Source organism: Falco peregrinus, chromosome 9 (assembly GCF_023634155.1).
Source record: "Falco peregrinus isolate bFalPer1 chromosome 9, bFalPer1.pri, whole genome shotgun sequence".
In the NCBI taxonomy this organism is placed as follows: Eukaryota; Metazoa; Chordata; class Aves; order Falconiformes; family Falconidae; genus Falco; species Falco peregrinus.
The window spans coordinates 7,316,046-7,337,310 of record NC_073729.1 but is presented as its reverse complement, the minus strand read 5'-3'; the positions used below and the strand labels follow the sequence as shown (position 1 = coordinate 7,337,310).

The 21,265-nt window shown below is 36.4% G+C and overlaps 1 protein-coding gene across 13 annotated transcripts in view; it reads right to left on the bottom strand.

Annotated features, from left to right (window-relative positions):
- Nucleotides 1–905: 905 nt before the first annotated feature.
- SOX6 (SRY-box transcription factor 6) overlaps nt 906–21,265 on the bottom strand; it is a 375,778-nt gene continuing 355,418 nt past the window's right edge. For 11 of the 13 annotated variants that reach the window (XM_055814310.1, XM_055814313.1, XM_055814314.1 and 8 more), the window contains 3 exons: nt 18,452–18,685; nt 15,784–16,000; nt 906–7,889 (listed from right to left, as the gene is read on the bottom strand). In XM_055814310.1, coding sequence (XP_055670285.1) covers nt 7,586–7,889; nt 15,784–16,000; nt 18,452–18,685 — 755 coding nt within the window. In that variant the 3' untranslated portion in view covers nt 906–7,585. The remainder of the gene's footprint in view (nt 7,890–15,783; nt 16,001–18,451; nt 18,686–21,265) is intronic. The other 2 variants (XM_055814307.1, XM_027784952.2) reach the window with 1 other exon arrangement.

The following is a 21,265-nucleotide window of genomic DNA, read 5'->3' as shown; positions in this document are numbered from 1 at the left end:
TGCTTTCTCCTCAAGACTGCTTTAGTGTGTCAGTTTGAGTGACTAGTTGATTGCTTACCAGAAACCAAAGCTTAAATGGCACAAGTCAGTATTTATGCATTTATCTGTTATAACTTGTTGGTCAGCGACTTCATTACATCCATTTTTGAACTTGAAGTATTTCATCACATACATTCATAATGCAGTATATAATTTTTAATAATTTCATGGATGGTGCTCTCTCCAGGGAAGTAAGGATTCTTTCCTACTTAGGTGTTTCAGGGTGGTGTGTGCAATAACTGAAACTAGGCTGCAATCTGCTGTAATGCACAATCAACATGTTCTGTTACATGTCTGTACAGCACAGCACACTTCAATGTAACTTCCTCTTTTCCTATGAGAACGGTGACTAACTGCTAAGTCAAAAGCCAATCATAATACACAAATGGCAGCAGTTTACAGACATGGCAATATGGCAACTATAGGTTTTGTTGTTGTCAACTTTGGTTAGTTTGTTTAATGTTATATGCAGCAGAAAAGGGGAAGGCAAAGGAAGAAGAAACATGAGAAACTTTTTGTCTTGTTTCTACTCAATAAAAAGCCTTCAGAGATTATGTTGCTACCAACAGCAGTTCCTGCTTACAAAAGTGATGGTGCCCAGTGAATACTGTCAAATTAGGTCGGTTATCATGCATGTCTTGTACAGCATGTGGGTTAATGGATTTCAGAGCTGATAAATGCCTTTGTAGTATGGAAAGGCATGGGGAAAACCTAAAAGCTGGAAGATTCAGTTGTTAAAATTAAAGGAGGCCAGCTGAGCATGCCTAGTTGCATTTTGCTGTCCATCAACCCATCATGGTCAATCTTTAATGCCAACTTCAAAGAAGTAATAAGGGATGCATAGAAGAAGTCACACACACATCTCATAAAACAAAATTTATCTTTAATTTGTAAGTGTCAACAGCAGTACAAAAGATGGAGTGATGGTGAATAGATTAAGGGTAGAGAGGACAGTCTTGAGGTAAATGAGCATAAATAGGCAGTCTTATAGACACTCCCCTGAGGGGTCTAAACCCCTATCATGGCATATACTGTATCACCCAAGGATGACATGTTTAACATATCAGGAAAGCACCTTGTGCAAAAAAAAAAAAAAAAAAAAAAAAAAAAATTTAAAAATCCCCCCCACCCAAAACATGTAGGTAAGGTGCCAACATACACCAGAACATACTGTATATGGACAGTGTCTTTCAATTTTGTCTTTTCCATTAATAACTGAGGCAGAGGAGGAGAAGACTCTTAAAAGTACCACTGAAAGATTATTTAATATTTAATTTACCTCACGTCAATACTGCACAACATAATCCAAGAAGTCTGTTTATGCAATGAAGCAGAGCTAAGAATAACTATTCTCTTTTTTAAACTGAGAACAGATTTTTTTATTAAATCAGTATCCTTAGCAAACTTTTTTCTTTTTTTTTTTTTTTTTTTTTACTGTATCAAGAGGAGAGTGTGAGATGTGATGGCAACCTTTAAGTTCATTTAAAAACTTTACACTGGACTGTACAAGATTTTTTTGATAAACTATTTACATTTTCAGACTTTAAAACATATTCAAAGCAGCAATAGACACTAGTTTTTCCTCTAAACGCCCAAATCATTACCGGCCACGGGCCCAGGTAGGTACCTGCATTGTATATAGAATTTCTACAAAGAAAACCTGCCCATTAAGTTAGCCAGTGGGTGTCCAACGAGCAGCCCTCGCATTAAGAGCTGCACCCACAGTGTTGCTATAGGAATCAAAGCATAGTACCTTGACAAGGAGTCTCAGTTGTCCCAACAGCTCTACACAAACTTTACAATTTGAAACAGCAGCTAGCATGTCAGTCCAGCATGTCAGTGAATTGTGCTGATTAAATTAACATAGAGTACAATCTCACAATATACATCACAAACAAATTACAATGTCAGGAAATAAGAGTTACAGTAAGATAAGTTATGTAGTAACAGCTTATAAGCTTGTCTTAATGTAATAAAAAAATTTTTACATGGGAAATACAATAATGAATGAACATAAATGCTAAGCATTCTAGTTTGCTACAAGCTGAAGAAGGGTACAAGAAAAAAAACATTGCTTTCTAAAAAGCAAAACACAAATGACAAAGGAAGACAAACGGAGAATGCACACTAGCAGGTCTGCAATGTGCAGCATACAAACAGTTAAATATTTGCACATTCCCCATACTCCAAGAGCACCAAGGACCTCACTTGTGGTTTTTAGAAAGCGGAAATTACAAAGCAAGCCATGTCACTAAGTTGCTTTATAGCTTTCATATTGCCATAAATACCAATTTGATAAGTTTTCCTTTAGCCCAGCTCACCCCACCCCACCCCCTTTTTACCCAGTGTGTGAAATCTCAGAATACTTCTTTGTCACCATTTCCAACAAACCTGGTAGTTAAAAAGGGCGATGGATTAAAATGAAATCTATTTGCATATACATTTTTTTTCCCTTCTGTAGCAGGACATTACAGTATATCAAAAATGTAGTTTGATCTGAGAAGAATCACAAATATTAATGGGTTATACAAAAAAAAAAAAGGTTTGGGGGAAGTTTTTTTTTAAAGGAAAAAGAGTGTTTTGTAAAAGATCAAATGAGGTCATATAGTATTATTCTTTTAAAAGAACATGCTTAAGTGCCAACTTGAATCTTAAAAAAGCATGCAAAATACCAAGGGTCCAAGCCCATTCTTTAACTTCTCATAAAAACATGAAGAACTCTATCATACATTCTGCTGGCTGCATCTCCAGGGCAGTTGTCCACACTGTGGCCCTGGCTCAGCAAAATTTGCCCCGCTTAACGCCAACGCTTTACTGGTCCTCATGACTGCCATGGAAGTACTAACGTGCTTAAAATTAAGCAGGTAGATAAGTGTTTTGCTGGGGGAGAATGGGGGTGTTAATCTTGTAGCATGTTTTGCTAGGAAATGATTCTGAAATGCCGTGCCTTTGATAGGACCAAAAACCAAAACCAGAAAGCCAACCCAGAGAGAGGACTGTTTTAGGTTTCATTGGGAGGTGGTTGTGTTTGTACTCAAAAGCAGGAACTGCCCACAGCCGACTGCTGTACTCTTTGCACAGGGTATCATAGTTATTGTGACTAATGCTGCTGTTTGATTCGCATCCCCATCCCGGAGCAATCCCATCTTTGCCCACCCCCTGCCTCATGCTGCACCTAAGTACACTGATTTAGGAGCACGTTGCGATTCCATGTATTCTCAGCAGGCGTTTTCACAAGCTAAATGGTGATACCCAAACATACAGGCAGAGCAGAATCAGGCCACTTCATCAGAGCAATTTCTCCATGTAAACCTGAACCCTGAAAAGTAGTTCTGTTTCCGTTAAGACTTTTTCCTTCCATTTTTATGAAATATGAAGTGAACTATTCTAGCTGGTATCAGACTGTTTCAGGAGTGTTCTTCTCTTGAAAATAAGTATTTTATATTTTTCCAAAAAGAAAATATATTGTATCTGTTAATTAAATAAACTGTTCACAGAGAAAATAGTATTACTATATTTGTGCATTACCTGAATGGAGTTGTTATTTTTTTCAGTCAGAGTTATTAAGGGGGGCTCAAGCACAACGCTTAAAAAGCAATTCCACAAGTCCTCTTTGTGTATTGTGTGAACAATTTCCCTTGGTATTATAGCCTAATATGACAATAACATGATTTAATGAATGTAGAAAATAAAGGTCTGATATCATAATCTTGACTGCATTGCAAGGGCCATCTTAGTCATGATAATCTTTCCAGGGATATGCTTTTGTCTTCCAAATGCGGTTCTTGTTAAGAAGTAAAATGTTTCATCAGTTTTACTTGGATTCAGAAGACTGTGTTTGCTACCAAATGTATCAGAAATTTGGTATGTTTAATGTATCAACTTTCTAAAAAGAAAGTATTCTGTGTTTGTGGAATATGCTATTAAAAATCAGTGAGAGCACAAGTGAGGCATCTTGCTGTCCCAGCTACAGGTCCACAATACTGCGCTCACACTGCGGGTGTAAATTCAGCATCTACATGAGGTACAGTGACTTGTCAGCATTTAATATGGACCAACATACACTGATATAGAACAAAAGTAAATACATAACTTATACTTCACTAAGTATCCATGAACAAAAAATAAAATTCTATTTCCTATGTTATATTTACACAATTTAAAAAAAATCTAAAATGAGATGGTAAATTCATCAAAAACTTTGTTTTGAGCTCCGATTAATAGAGTAAAAATGTTGTTTTTTATCCTTATGATTGTCCTTCCTTGATTTCTACTGACATTTTAGAGCCAATGTCGGCTAATAAATACAATAAAATGCTCATAGGCACAATTCAGATTTGAACATGTTCCTCCCACTCCCCCAGCCAATAAATGCAATTTTTACCAGCTGGCGATTCCTGAACAGCCAATCATTTTCAAGAATGTGGCTTTAATGTACAGAGCATCAGCACTGAGGCAGGGCTGGAGCTAAAACAAAGTGTTCATACATACATGTATTTTGCATAAATAAATGAAATAACAAGACATAAAAATGACTCAAATCCGGCAACTGTGAGGCAGGCCCACACGAGTCGAAACAGATGACTTTTGTTCATGTAGTTTTCGTACAACAGTTTCACATTAGTCAGAAGTGATAAAAAATACCATTTATATCCAGTGCTTATAACACTTACGAAACAACATCTGTGAGTGTGTGTTTTTTTGTACTACAAGCAAAATCAAGTTTCAGTCCTAAAGAACAGTCCTTTGTTCTCCACAAGCCTGCAGAATATTATTTTGGCATGGTCATAAAATTTAAAAAAATTAACCAACTAATCTAAATGTTTGCCTTTGTGCAAAAAAATAATTACATAAAATACAATGCTAGCAATACAGCATTCTACCTATGCAACAAAACCAGAAAAAAAGAGAGCAAGAGAGAAAGAAAGTGACATGGGGGGAGGGAGAGAAACTTCTAACTGGAGAATTATGTAAGACATTAATAAATAGTCACTTTTTTTAGGAAACAATGGTATCCTCCCCCCAAACTGAGCTGAATGTATTAAAAACATTTTAAATTCCCAAGCAATTATAAGAACAAAACCCACTTTCTATCAGTACCTTAGCCAGCTTAAAGAGGGCGCTCACCAGCTAACGACACAGCATATGCCTTTAAAGTCTTGGCTAGACCAGTTTATTGCTTATTAGACATGGACTCAGAACACATTTAAATAAATATTAAAAATATAGCATTTTGTTCCAAATTACAGGATGGTCAGAGAAATTTGACCATTGTGTTTCTATGCCATTATCTTTATAAATTGTCCTGTAAACTGAACAATCTTCTTTGTTCTGGGGGTTGTTCTCGCGCACTTGAACGTGATTCCTACAGTGGTGACAATGGCTGCCTCTGCTCAAACCGGTGTTAGTGGGGCTATGAGGAAAACGACTACTCCCGGTGCAGCATCTCATCATTGCAGCTCACACGAATTTCTGCAAGACGGGATGATGGCACGAGGACAGCCAGCATTAACACTATACTTCTTGCATTGCCTGGGCCCTAAACAAAGCCCATTCAGCTCTGTGGGAAGATTCCCACAGACTTCAGGAGGAGCTGCTCTAGGCCCACTCCTACCTCTCAGCCTGAGTCTGAATTTGTCACCGATGTACTGAACATATCCAATTCAAAATAAAAGCTGAGCGAGCTGAGCTTCAGCACATGTATTCATCAGGCCCATTGGATCTGCATACATACACAGTGATGTATTTGTGAACAGGAGTGGAGTGCAAGGGAAAAAAATAAATGCCATTTCTTTTCTGTCTCTGAAATTTAATAAATTTGCAATCTTTGAGTATCTTTCTCATGTATACTTCCCAGAATTTTCTGTAGCAATTGTTTCTTTGTTTCTAGCTTTCTTTTTGTTTTTTGTAGGCTTTGTTTCTAGCAGTAACACAAATGAAAATTTTAGTTTCTATAGCACCTTACATCCAAAGATCCCAAAGCACTTGACAATCGTTCATCAAGATCTGGTTCACATTCCCACACGACTAATGGTCAAGAAATATTTTTGATGCACCATTTTCCCAGCTTTGCAAATCAGATTGTTTTGTGGCCTTCCCTCCCCCACTACGAGTCTCACATATAAATCACTGCATAAATACTTAAGGTAACAAACAGTTCCTTCAGGTGACAACAGGAACATGATGGATGGAGCCATGATTCACTGCAGGATTCTACAGGCCCTAAAAATTCATCATGGTGGACTCTACGTGCAGTTTGGATTTTGCATCTGCCTTTGCTGTCTAAGTATAGAGGTTTGTAACCATAAACACAATTTTTTAGGAATATCTCTACTGTATGTACATATAAAAGTACTCACTTTATTTTGCATTACATTGTTTCCAAGTGCTCCTTGAACATACAGTGTTACAGGAACAACTGAATTTCTCACTCATAAATGTCATGTTCATTTTAGTAGCAGGTGCACTTTTATTTTCATATACTTGTGTAATTTAGGGGAGGAGGAAGAAGGGGGTCTTTAAAATATCCATAAGGAATTGTAAGTGTAATGCCACCAACAGTACTTTTAAAAATAAATATTAAGTATTTGGACCCTTGACATTCTGGAATGAATAAATTATTTAAGAGAAATTGTGTTAAGACTGAATGCAAGGGTTAAAAGCAAAGGGGTAGAGAATGTAATCAGGTGGCCTCACACTGCTAAGACAGGCCCGTCCATAGCTGGTGATCGCTCTTTTGTGCTTACTTCAAATTTCACACTAATGGCACATCAAGAGGCAAAAGCAATTGGGCACATGCACTATGGCAACCATGTTCACTACTTAAGAATATCCTGTCTCCAGATTCCTGAGTACTTTACCATATTCTGGAAAAATTAGGTTTTATATATAATTGTTTTAAGATGCCAAAGGATTGTCTAAGACTTTACAGTGTCTCCTTTAAGACTTTTTTTTTTTTAAATGTTAAGATTCAAAAGTTATGAAAAGTTTGGCACATCAGAAGTTCAGCTATACATATGGAAAAAAATGGAATTCAGAGACTATTTTTTAAAGACGAGCTATGATGCACAGATGTGCACACTTGTGGACTTGTTCTGTTTCACAATATGAAATCTGCAGGTTTTGTTTTCTAAAATAATCCAGAATAAAAACACATTCACAACCTGTAGGCTGGCACAGCATACCTGAGTGAGAATGTATAACCCCCATCTAAAACAGTAACTTAAACCTTTATCAGCATCCAAACGGAAAAAGACAAAAGGTAAGACTTGTAAGACAGCTATTGATTCATATAAGTTTTCAAGTCCTGATGTCTGATATTTAATATACGTCTTCATCTAAATTAAAAAAAAAACCAAAAACAAAAAACCCAAGTTCATGAAAAATTAGGGAAACAATCTGTCTCACACATTAAGAAACATTTAAGACCATTCTGCTGATGTAACTGTAGGAGCCACACATGCATGCAGGCTCTTTAAGAACTTTTGTTCAAAAAAACCCAAAAAAACCCAGATGAGTCCGAGTACTTTAATTCTGTGAACACTCCTCAGTTGGCACTGACTGCCTCATGGGCTTCATTTTCACTACTATAGTCTGATTTGGGATCATCCTCATAGTCCTCGTACATTTCTATTTCATCCTCTCCATTTATCATTTCATTTCCAGCAAGGCTTCCGCTGTCCGTCTTCATACCGTAAGTGCTCTGAATGACGGGGATGCTGGGCTCAGGGCTGGCAGAGGTGCTCGAGCAATCTGATGTCATCTGAGGTGATGGTGTGGTAGTCGCCATGGTAATAGCACCAGGATAGACAACCCCTGTTCCCGTGGTGATTGGAATTTGAGGCTGTTGTCTGGAAGGAAAAACAAGAGGGGAACATGATTTCCTGTGCTCGGAGGAGGGGAGACTTACTGCAAGTCCAAATGAAAGAGAACTGGGTGGTTTCCTAGAAAGGCTGCATGCATTCCTCTGGGGTTCACAGGCCGGTCCTCTATGGTATTGGTTCATCTTAACTCCTCTCAAGGACAACGGCAGAGTAAACTGTTTATTAACTACCAGGCATCGATTCTTTTATGTCTTTATTTAAATCATACTGCAAATGAGCACTTGGACAGAGATCATCAAAAGGCTGCAGGCACCTGTCTCATGTCTAACTGCTACTGTAAACATCATGTATCCAAAATCTAAATCCTCCAAACTCCTGACAAGACCTTCTGTTAATGAGGGGGCTTCAAGATTACCTGTAGGCACCTAAAATGGCAGACAGTTGACTAAAGAACATTGTCTAACCATAAGTATGTAATTTACTATATAAGTGCTAGGTAGGCTCCTGCATCACTTAAGAAATACTTTTGATACTTTATTGCTAGCTTTTGATTTTAATTTAAATCCATGATCAGAATGCCATTTGTTCTTCAGGATTTAATGTGTAAGACTGAGTTTTTGAAGCAAAGTACTTTAAAAAAAGAACAAATGTTCTTTTTTTTTCTATGGTAATGGGCAGTCTACAGAAATTAAGACATCCTCCTGAGGGCCCAATATCAGATCTGATTTATTCTGACAATGCAAATACATGAGAAGACTCAATTAAGGGTGCACTGCCTCTATTTTTGACACATCTTACTTTCTGATACCCAGCTTTGCACTGTGTAATGTTGCTTTTTCATGAGTGTGTGATTTTAAGCATTCTGGAGCAGTACCACACTTCAGTTCTAATAGGCTTATATCAATGCCAGTCAAGAAATTCAACTCGAGCTTTGCTGTAGGAATGTACATAGTTGTACTAAGGGATACAGCATCTTTTCTTACAGTGATGTATGTATATTAAAATGCTTTGCTGAGTAAAGATCAGGTTGCTGAAGCCATTCCATGGTCAAGCCCTTAATGGCTACAAATTAATTAAATCTACTTCTTACATTTGGGTTAGTTAACTAATAACATACTTTCTATACTAAAATACTCACAGAAATACTCTTATATTTTTTCTGGACCATTACCTTTAGTAAAGCTAAGAGAAAAAGAATGGGTGTACCTATTCTGAACGAAGAGAATCTCCACTGTACTTCAGATGTAACACTGAATGAATATACTCCAGTACCAGAAATACCTAAGTGCCCTGGAAGATGCTGGTTTAGTATTTACTAGTTATTGAACATACATGCCTATTTGCATTATCTATTTAAAGAATCACGTATTCCCAACCTTCTTTAGAGCAATATTGACCAAGTATTAGAGATTATATAATTTTAGCAGGAGAACCAGTGTCAGGTGTGTTTGAATAGTCTAATGCATCTATAACTGCGTGACCACTGTGTCATTCTATACTAAAATTCAAAAGCACATTCCATGAACCAGTCTCTCACAAATCCTTAATCATTGGCTAAATCAATATGTAAAATACTGTAAAGCTTGTTTACAAGACCCTAAATGTTGAGTCTTTATTGTTCATTGATCAGACTCTGATATTGATAAATATCACACTACAGAGTTACTGCGAAACCAAAGTCCTTCAAGTTTGGGAACCAATACAATCAAATAATGAACACTGTGTATAAGACAGTATTAAAATAGCATGCAGTACTGTCATTGTTGTTACTGCTAGCCTGACTCTTAAAGCCTCTGCACAGCTTGAGAAATTCAAACATCTGTTGTACAAGTATGCTACACCTGGCTAGCAGTGAGCAAAAACATTGCGGTAATTCATTTGACACAGTCGTTATACTCCTGTTTGCAAATGATGATTTGCAGATGATTTACAAACAGCTAGGGATTTTTCACTAAATTTTCACTTTTAAAATGGTCTGATAAATGTTCTGTGAAAACAATTTTCAGCCAATGTATTTGCTTGCAAGTGATTTTCTGCAAACATCTTTAAATACTCTATCCATAAAATTGAACACCTACTTCACATGGGAACATTTCTGTTTTAGGATTAGTATAAACTATTACTGTTAAAAACCCACACGTATCTCCTGCACAGCTTTTGGACACAGAACATGCTCACATCAATGACTGTTTCCACAAAACAAAGGAAAAAGAAACCCACACACGGTCACAGCAAAATTCTATATAGTTGTCACCAGGCCATACACACTTAATTCTCTCTAATCTGCCCAGGAGACAACTGCTGGTACTAATTTTTTTCTGATATTTTTGAATAAATAAATTCACAAAACAAAGCATCGCAATAGTTCATCAAAGAACACCACAGTATTAATGCCACATTTTGAGAAAAGTTGTTTTTACAACTCTTCTAATGACAGTTGTAGAATATACTCAAAGAATGATTGCAAGCTGCTATTGTGTTATAGATGACGCTAAGGATCAGAACCCTAATATATACCCCTACCCCCAAAAAGAGTTTTCATTTTCTTTAGAAGCAAACTGCCTTTATATAAGCAGGGGAAAAAAATCTGCTTTCTTTTTATAAGAAGGGGAACTAATCTGTTTAGGACAAGGCTGTGAGGTATCTTGATAAAATGATGGTTGTCAGTGTTAAGTCCTAAAGGACAGGCCTAGGTTAATAAATTCAGATATTCTTTCTAATGCTTATCAAGTCAGCAAAACCCTTTTGCATACCCATACTTCAATGGGCCACGGTACATTTGTCCAAGTACCACCCATTTCAAAGTATAAAGGCAGAAGGTCATCTGAGCATAACGAAGCAGAATTTACAGAGATACCTTTTACTAGAGAATGCACCAAATATGTGGCAAACTATAGAGTGAATCTAACTGGTAAATAACTTGATCGGTGTAACAGGAAACTTAAAGGCTTACAGAATTTGTCATTCATAAATGCAGTTCTTTTTTTATGTGTTAGGTGTGCATACCTGCTGTTGGGTGGGTAATTGTTGGGTGGGTAATAACTGTGAGCTTTAAATTACCTGTATTTCACTGTGGAGCTGTAAACATGTGGTAGCTGTGCCACCTAAATGGGAAGGGTCTCAAACTGCTACTTGTTTGCTAGCAAAAATTTTCTAGCACTTAAACATGGGCACCCACACCCCCCTAGTAACTGGATACCTGCCTCTCACTTGAGCCCTGTTTGTTTAGAGCTCATCAGGTTGTCGCTGTAAATTCTGCTCAAGTGGCTGCATTACACCCCAGAAAGCCTTATTTTAAGATATCACAAACTATATGGATGGCATACATTACTGGAGATGAGTGTTATCATTATCTAACTAATTAAATTTTACAGGGTGGGGAAGGGAGAAGAAATCAGAGCATTTCTTTAAATGCTAACCGCTCTCCCTGAAAGGAAGAGTTGGAGTCTCTAACCTATGGCTCTGGCCATTATGTTTTCTTTTATTTGTAGTTCTTCAAGGCATTCATGTTAATGGTATTTTTTATAACATTAAATTCCACATTTTTAATCCTTCTATCTAGCTAGAGTTTGGCTGTCATAGGACTTTGGATTGAGGAGATAAAAACGTGATTTACTGCAAGCTACAGGTTATAATTCAGCTCAGCTGCACATGGTTAGAGCAAGGATGTTTTCTGCCTGGTTAAGATTTCCAGGACCCAACATTAATCTTCCTATCTCTTAAGATTTGTGAGGAATGGTGTCGCACGGCTACGTACCCTGGCTTCAAACCACTCCTGTCTCCACCATCTCCTCTTTGCCAAAGAAACCCTTATGTGGCTAGTTACTACAGGTCACTTGTCCCTCTGCTCTGCCAACTTTGCTAACGTGTCTGTCCGGTCTGGGGCCCAAAGATTTGGCCCAAAGCAGTTAGGTCAATATAAAAGAAAGAGGTAACATGACAATTCTTTGATCAATTGACCTGCTCACAAGTTTGTGGCATTAAGATTCTTAGGACTTTCCTGGAGAGTGTTCCACTTTTGCAAAACTAGCTAAACATTTAAATTGGCAAATTACCATTGTTTTCTGATCCCCTCCCAACTATTTTCTGACAGCTCTTTAAATGACTGAAAGAAAATCAATTGCATTAAGGAAAATGCTTACATGCTACACACCCCTGAAACTTACATTCCCATAAGGAATGAAATAACAGTAAATCTCACAAAAGCACCCATTGTGTACTTACTTTACGTTCAAGCTACAGGAGTATAATATTACAGCCTTATTGCCTTATTCAAAACTGTAGTCTAGCAACATTCAGGATATGTGTGTACAGTAGTTATAAACACTATAAAGGCTTTATTCTAAACATCTTACACTGGTGAAACACAAAAAAGTTACTGCTTACATCATTTTGCAGAGAAATGTATATATCATATACTTACTTGTATTTTGAGTGTATTAGACTGCAAAAATGACTGAGAATTGTATTATTTTTGTAATACAAGGCAACAAAAGACAGACTCTTAACTTAAAATGTCTGAATTTATGGTTTATATATGATCCATTTGTTCACATTTACTTACGCATTACAAAAAAAGTACTATTGAAGATAAATTGTAAATCACTTGAAGTCTGTTCAGGGATTAACTTACACTGAAGTTATCACTCAAAACTTCCCATTAATAATTTTGTTATTAAAAAGAACTCAATTATTTTAAAGACATAGCTGGCTCCAGATTCAGCTTCCATTAGATTAAAACCAGCAATTTTTAATATATTCTGCATTAAACACAAATTATTTCTGTATAATATCTGCTTCATTTGGAACAAAATTAATTCATGTAGGGATGCAATAGAAGGCCGACGCACATTTTTAAGTTCCACTTTGTTTTTTAAAATACTTCCCAGTTCCTGGATTTTTGTGCTGGGCTATCACATATATAACATCTCAAAACATGAATTTCCTGCCCAATTTATTCCAAGCAATCTTCACTCTCATTCAATTCTTTGGAAACTTTTCTTCAAAAATCAGTACAGAACCTGGCCATTCACTAGCTTATTTCTCTATTTTATCTGAAACTATGGCTAGTTTGTATATTGATATTCTCTAAACAACTTTTGTGCATCTTACCAATGTTTATCAAAGAATGCAGTTCACTGAAGTAAGCAGTATGAGCTTTTTGCATCTTAAAAGGTCAAGAGGTGTAAAACTCAGTATGTTTGGGGGTGGGGGTGGGGTGTTCTAGCTGTACACGTAGCAGAACTATTTTATGCTAGCCAATGGCCCACCCAAGGGGATCTGATAGGAACAAGCCATTCCTGGATTAAGCCATAAATGTATATTTGGTATAAGAGAGTACCAAACACAAATATAAAAGAATAGAATTTTTCTTATTATTTATACTTTCCTCTAGCCACCTATTTTGAAGGTCTCTCTTTGTCTTCACACATCTCCTATTTATCTTTTTATTCTCTGTTGATGATTTTGACATACCCATTTCCAACTTAATTGATATGTTCCTTAAAACAAAACACCCAACAGTGGGACTTCAACCAGTATGAAGCACTTGGCACATTTCATTGGAGTCTATTATGTACTTTTGTTTCCCATCTTACACTGAAATATTTACTGTAAACATAGAATATGTTCAATCCCAAAATACACATTTGTCTCCTATTTCATTCTGAAAAGGAAACTGCATCTCAACTCTCACGTCTACAGTTCTGAAGGACGGTTTATACTGTTTGTTCCATCAAAACAGTGGAAAAATGATGGGTGTACAAGGTCAGTTAGAAAAACTCCCAGCTGATACTTTATGCGATATTTAGGTTAAACACAAGGAAGAGTAAGTTTAAGTTGTTGATGGGCTCAATTACTGTGTTTCACTTAATTATAATCTGATTTGGATGAAATGTTGCTTTTTATTACTCAGTAAGCTATTCTGCTGAAATAAATGATGGCAAGTTTTATATTTCAGTTCAAAAAAGCTGTCCCAGTCTGTTTTTTTCACCCTTTTTGCTTGGTTTCTTCCAAGAATTTTGTTTTCATTTTTTCTTTAGAGAAAAAGGGAATTTGGGGCAACGGTGGGAAGTCACAGAAAAGCATGAAATAACTGTTTGAAATCACAGCCTGTGTTTCCTCAGTGTTTCCACAATTTGTATTGAACTGCAACATGGATCTCATTTCACCATTACTGAATGCATCCATTAGACTTCATATCCCCTTTTTCATCACTTGCATAACTAAAAGTTGTTGGTTTTGATAAGGTCCACTGCATCATTATATACGTGCACAAAGGTAACTGACTCTTACTTTAAACTTCTTCAACATGGATAGAGCATGGTGAAGTGAACTTAGCATAAATACGAATTAAAACCAATCCTTTCAAAAAAATGATTACATTCTCATGGTATTTGTAATGATACTGTTTGATATATGAGAAAGATGTTACATTTAGGTTGCATCAGCAGTTTAATTCTGAATAGTTTTCATTACTTTTTTTTTAAAAAAAAACACAAGTAGGCACTTTTAGGAGTTTCTTAAATCCATCCTCCGCATTCAGCTCCATATTTAGCCACCACTTCCAATGTGTAAAATGCTACTGCTTAATACTGTTTTGAATTAGCAAACAATTCTCAGATTGTTCAGTCTGGTGTTTTGGCATTTATTTTGCATTTCTTGTGTAGATGTGATCTAGTCTGTCAATCTGCTTTGGAAGACAGAAGCTAGAGTTTCATTCCCTCAATCTGAATGTAATTTGTGATGTGCTGTATAAATTCAGATTTCTGTTTAGAGTTCTATGTACAATTTTGATGGAAGCCTATTAGTAAACAATTTCCCTTAGAGTGAAGAATAAAAAACAATGTCAAAACTATAGACTGGAAGGCTATTTCAAGATATCAAAAACACTTCTATGTACTGATTGAAGAAAGAGCCCACATTGTTGCAGGCTGTACCACAAAATAATTGACTGCAACAGGAGTTCTGCAGCCCAAGCCAAAAATGAGGGCACATAATCGACGTCAAGGTCAATTATCTGGTAGTGAAGTACCAACAAAAGGAGACTATTGTGATTAGAGAAATAAGCAGAACATTGTGAATTTGGAAAGGCTGGCACTGGAGATAGCTTTTAGACTCTTTGTAAACCACCAGAAACATTGTGTTAGAGCACTGAGCATCACAGATTAATTCATAAAAAAACAGGAGAGAGAAATCAGTTATGGTGCAGTTGTTTCACTGGACTTTTTTTATCTTTAGCCTGGAGATCTTTCATAGTGCTGCTTTCTCTGCTGAAGATTAGAGGAAATACTGTTAAAAACACACAATGTTTTAAAATCTGTGCCAGGATCTTTCTGAGCCGTATACTCTGAGCTGTAAATCTACCTAGTCTTTCAATGCACTACTTGAATGGCTCTTCCTAAAACATCTATTTTTAAAATATTTTTTTCCACAGTTCTATATATAACAAAATTCCTAATAGCCTCATGCTATGATATTATTCATTCATGTATGTTCCTAATGTAACTGCTATTGCTTCTGCCCCTTTTCTGCCTCTCCTGCCTCCTTATTCTACACGGGAATACTCTTTTGTGTTTTCCTCTTTGTTCTTGTCTTAATTTAGGAAATGACCCTGGAGTCATTACTAACCCCGAATGGATTAGCTTACTAATAACTCACAAAAGACATGATTCAGAACTTTCAGGTTAATGGGAAACAACTTCTTTTGACTTTAAAGAATTCCACAATCAGTCTCATAGTCAACATTCAGTGGCAAACTGATAGTTCCATATTCCATGATATATCTTATGTTTTTAATAAGGTTTTACAGGTTCAAATCCTTACCTTCTAAATTATATTAGTCAGTGACTTAAACAGATAAGTCTATTCGTTTTCAACAGCATGCTCTGTCTTAGAAAACAATTACAACAATGGTACTCACCCTACAGTAAAAAACTGCCTCATCTCCTGTCTTCGAGACCTCATCAGTTGTTTGTATTCACCAATACGCAATTTCTTTCCATCAACAATGCAGGTACGTTTTGGTCGAGGTTTGTATTTGTAATTAGGATACTTTTCTAGGTGGATTTTACTTAGCCGTGCCTGCTCTTCGTAATAAGGTTGTTTCTCTTGATTTGACATGGACTTCCAGCGAGATCCTATTAACACAAAACATTAGAGAGTGCTCAAGTAAAGCAGGTTTAGCTTTACACATTTCTCACCATAATAAACAAATTTTAAATAAGTTAGTTAAATAAACTGATTTGAATTTAATAAATAAACTGATTTGAACTTAAAAGAACCTTGACGTTCAGATATTGCTGCAGACCACACATATGTAAATCTCTGTTAAATAGGTGCATTTAAAATCAATAGTTCTCAAAATCTCAGCCTCAGTCTACAAAACAGTCAATTTTTCACAATATGAGCATTAATCTGTGAATAATTCTATACCTTTGTAATACCATGCACATTCTTATGGTTGAGTAAGGTCTACAGCCATACTTTTACTGTTAGAAGCTTAACACATTGCCTAGGGATACATGCTTCTTTGATAGTTTTATGAGGATTTGGTTTATATATTCCTACTAATAGATATTAATACCTTGCTATGTAACAGGAAAAAATCATCAAAACCTTACAGATTCAAAAAAATTATGAGAAATCCCTTGCTGTCTCTGTGTTACATTTACTAATCTTCTGATATAAACTTGGCACCTACCATATTCTAAATCCTATTATGCATATTATCTTCCAGCCAGATGTAATAAATGCAGAGGACTGCACTGAGAAAGTTACCTTTAACAAACTTTTATTTAAAAAAAACAACAGTAAGCACATTGTAATTATATACACCACTTCAGGTACTGTAAACTCTCATTGAAAGCTGCACCAATAAAAAAGTTAAAAAATTAACACAGCGTACACAGGAAGAGGAAAAAGTATTCAGAACTCTCATATTGTTTATAAGGAGCTATCCAAACACTTGAATAGAGAAGGGATATTTTTTTCCAGGGGATAACAAAATGCAGAAAATAGCTTTTTGGTGTCTTTTAGATGAATAAAACGATTACAGCTGTGGTAAACGTGGGTGGAAGCTATTCTTTTACCAAGATTTTTCATACATCAACAAATGGAAAAGTTGTGTAAATATTATCCATAGCCAGCAGTACTCTGTGTCAGTTCTAATATTTCAGTCTCTTTTCTCATTGTCCTGGAAAAGTTGCACAGATATTATATGGACATAGAGTTATTTGTGGCAGAGCAGATACTGACAGGTTAATTCCATGGTTAAAAAATACTCAGTTTCTGGCACTTATGAAATATTTATGCTGGAAGTTTACATTTTAATGAATACAGTTACTATGCTCCTAATAGTTTTTTCACAGAATGCACACAAATAATATAGATTCCCTACAGCTGCCAACACTGAAACAGTACAGGTTTTATACAAAACTGAAAGGCTATTCATATAACTTACTTATATGGTAGACAAAAATATGAGAACTACTAAGTAAGATTTTAGAAGTTTTTGGACAAAGTAACATTTATTTCTATGTATTCCTGCCTCTGATTGAACTAACATGCAACAAACTTTGGTAAGAATGTATTTGAACTCAAAGTTTACAATAAAATGATTACAGAGGAAACTTGATTTTTACTTTTATTTATTACGAGTTACATTTGGAATCTGTCTTTCACTTCAAAGGCTCAGAAAGCAAATATAGGTTTTAACATTTCACCACTCATTCTCACGTATGTTTCTAATTCTCTGGAGGGGTCTTAAAAAGCAAATCAAAATTTCTCATAAATGAGCCAATTTATTTGCACAGTGGCAAAATATAATCCACAGTATATTCCCTGATCGTCCCAATCTATAAAAATTAAATATTAACTAAGACGTTCTCTAACTAAGCAATACTGTAATTGTATAATACTCGTGCTTCCTTAGCTTTTTGAACATTGTAACATTCTGAATCAACATCATTTTCCATGCAAGGAGGTATGCATGTACATGTCTTTTGAACTGTGCCAGGTTTCTTTCTTTGACACTGCACTATCTGACATAAACCTTTGATTTTTCTATTGTACTTTATTAATTTTTCCCAGTATTTAGTCTAGCAAGTACCATTTTGCATTCAGGTGGTTTGTAGTTCAAGTGATTTCTAATGGGGTCTTGCAGTCAGACCTTTTATCAGGATACACTCTTGCAGCAGATTTCACAAAACAATCCTTGTGAATGCTGCTAAGCCTTTAAAGCATGTTGAGACTCTGCTATTGAAAATAAAAAGCATTAGGGAAGGGGCAGAAAGGGAAAAGGTAGGGAATGAAAATGAAAACAACCCATGAGTCTTCATTTGTGTGCATTTCAGGAATTCGATTTCCAGTGAACATGTCCCAAACAAAATACAAACAAGAAAACAAAATTAGAGAAGTTACATATCCAAGAAGGAAGTAACTAGCCTACATCACCAGTAGAAATAATCTCATCTTTCCACCGCCTCAAAAATAACTAGCCTCTGCCAATTGCCGCTACTATAGCGGAGACTTCTAAGCTTTCCTCAGCTCTAGATAGGTCCCAATTACAATTTGTTCGGTCTTGCACTTACCTAGGATTTTGCTAATGTTGGAGTTGTGCATGTCAGGGAAGGCCTGGAGAATTTTTCGACGCTCATCCTTTGCCCAGACCATGAAAGCGTTCATTGGCCGTTTGATGTGTGGTTCGCTGCTGGCTCGGCCCCGCGAATCCCGGTAGACTCGAGCTTCAGCCACAGTGGCGCCTCCTGTTGGCCAACAATAATACTGCTGTAGTTTAGCTGCAGAGCCATTCATTGCTTTACTTCCTGTAATGTCAGGGCAGGAAGAAACGACATGGATGCAAAACATTATTATGTGGATGACGCAAGCACTTGCAGTGCTCTGTTTGTTTTAGCCTCGTTCTCTTTTGCTTTGGCTGCCGGATTGGGGGTGGGGGGTGGGTGGGGGATGGTGAGAGAGGGAGGGAGGGAGGATATCGAGTGATTTCAGTGTAATTGATCAGTCTCACCCAGCTGAAGGCATCAAGATCTGAGTAAGGAAATAAATTGGACTGGTATTTCTCCAGTTAAGGTATGGAGGTTTGAAAAAGTTTCCGTTTGGGACTTTAACGTAGCATACATGTTCTGAATGCTCAACAAAACTCACATAAAAGTTACACTTGAGAATCCAGACTGATGTAGACCTGTTCACGCAAGTAATTTACAATTACTTTGCTGCATAAGCAGTGTAAGCGCATGCCAAACATTTAATAAAATAAATTATATAGCACACCAGGTACATGCTGCTAGTTGTATGGATCTGATTATATTTTAAGCTGAACATTTTAAAGTCACATCTGCTTTACTGGAATTTTAGATGTGTCTTGGAGCATTTGATCACATATCTATGTAATAAAACTGTCTGCCTTCAACAGGTACATGCACAGCATCCTGGGGCTTCCGGAATGGGAGACCAGCACTCCAGCTTCTCCATGTCTGCTGTGCTTTAATGTACCCCAGTGCCTTGTCTTTACCCACCATCGATTCAACTTGTACATGCTAACCTTAACCAGCTTTTTGGATGCTTCCAGCCCTGCTTCTTGACCACAGACAGCAAAGCTTCATGGGGGTTTAGAGTTCACAGAGCTGAGTATGAGGTGTAAAACTAGTTAATGCAGGAGAAAGAGATAACCAAGCCTAGATAAGGCATGCCTTTACCAGAAAAACTTCTGCAATTGTGATGATCACGTATGTTTTTAGGGTTATATGTTAGCTATAAAAGAAAGGCAAAAAGTCTTTACAGTGGGAGAGTGACAGACTTAGTCTTAGGTCTCATCAAACTTCATATAATTTGATATCTTGAAAAAGCAAGGTACTTGACAACTAAGTAGCACAGCAATAGGCCTCCTTTTTTGTAAACTGTTACAGTTCCCTACTCAATTTATTTGCCAAACAATATTAGTTCTTTACACTAGGTAAAACACTAAGATGCACTGATTGCAGTGACTGACTCACAAGTTTTTAGTTGAGCAAAACCTAAGTTTCCTAATTTAGTGTGAAAACACTGTAAGTCAGGTATACCATTTTAAAAATTCTATATAGGAAATACATTTACATGAAAAAAGTCCTAAAACAGAGGATGCATAACTAATACACTACCTTTTTGCTACCAGGTCCACAGTACATTAATTTCATTTAAAACGCACTGACCATACAGGATAAATTGATTTTGCTTTATATGGTGTTGACAGCCACGTTTATTGTGCAGTGAAATGTAGTGTAGTTTCAAGCTGACTATATCCATCAACACAGGGCAATATGCTGACTACTGGGCCAGATGAAGACATACATTACCCTGAGAGCAAAACACTCGTTCGTATACAGCAGTGTCTTCTCCTGAGGATCACCATGGTAATTTATGATGCCTCCAATGCCATTATGTTACAACTGACACCAATTTGGCAATTTGTATACTAACATGCGTACACATAAAAGACGACAGGTTTGTGGCAAATATGAGATGCAAAACTATTTTAATACTATTCTAAGTTAAGTACCATGCTACAGGTGTTCAGCATTTACAGGAGGCTGCAGCTGCAGTCAGCTTTTTATTGCAAAAAGGAACAGTAGTTTTGCTAAGCGACCTGCATATAGGACCAGCTTAGAGATATGTATGGTTTAAGAGTCTCTGTTCATTGTCAGAAGGCTTGGAACATGCATATCAAAGATGCCATATTTTGAGAGAGAATATATTTATTGTGAAACTATAATCAGTTACAAACTTAGTAAGTCAACACTGAAACTTTTATTGAGACAAATGGCTATATAATTTGAGAAAAATCAAATATGTCATGCAATGGTTGTTCCATCTTTTAAAATGCAACTCTAAAATTTGTAACTAGTATATGGGCAATTTGGAAGTTGGTGACAAAAAAATTAAATTATTATTGATGCAAAAGTTGCCATTTGTTATTCAGCTACTCTACTCACAGCAAAGGAAAGAAGACACATTTGAATCCATATGATGATTTTCCATCTTTTACTCTCCCAAAGATACTATGGCTAAGGAGTTTGTTTTTAACCCTTTCTAATACAATTTTGGTGTGACCTTTCAATCCTAATGCAGGCAGAGCACCTTTACTAGTAGCAAGATTATAGGCTGTCTTTTTAAACTGGATATAATTTTGTTAGAATGAAAAAAAAAAAAAAAGAGAGAGAGAGAACAAAAAACCCCACTGTAAATGATCTGTTTTCAGAGAAAGGTTACGTTAGAAAACAATTCTTACTTGGAGTAATAAATTACAACCATCCCAAGAAGGCCAAGAAGCTCTGGCTGCATCTGCTTTAAGCAAGTCCGTACTTGAAGGACCTGGAAAAGCAGCCAAAGAGTTGATGTTCTTTGTGCTT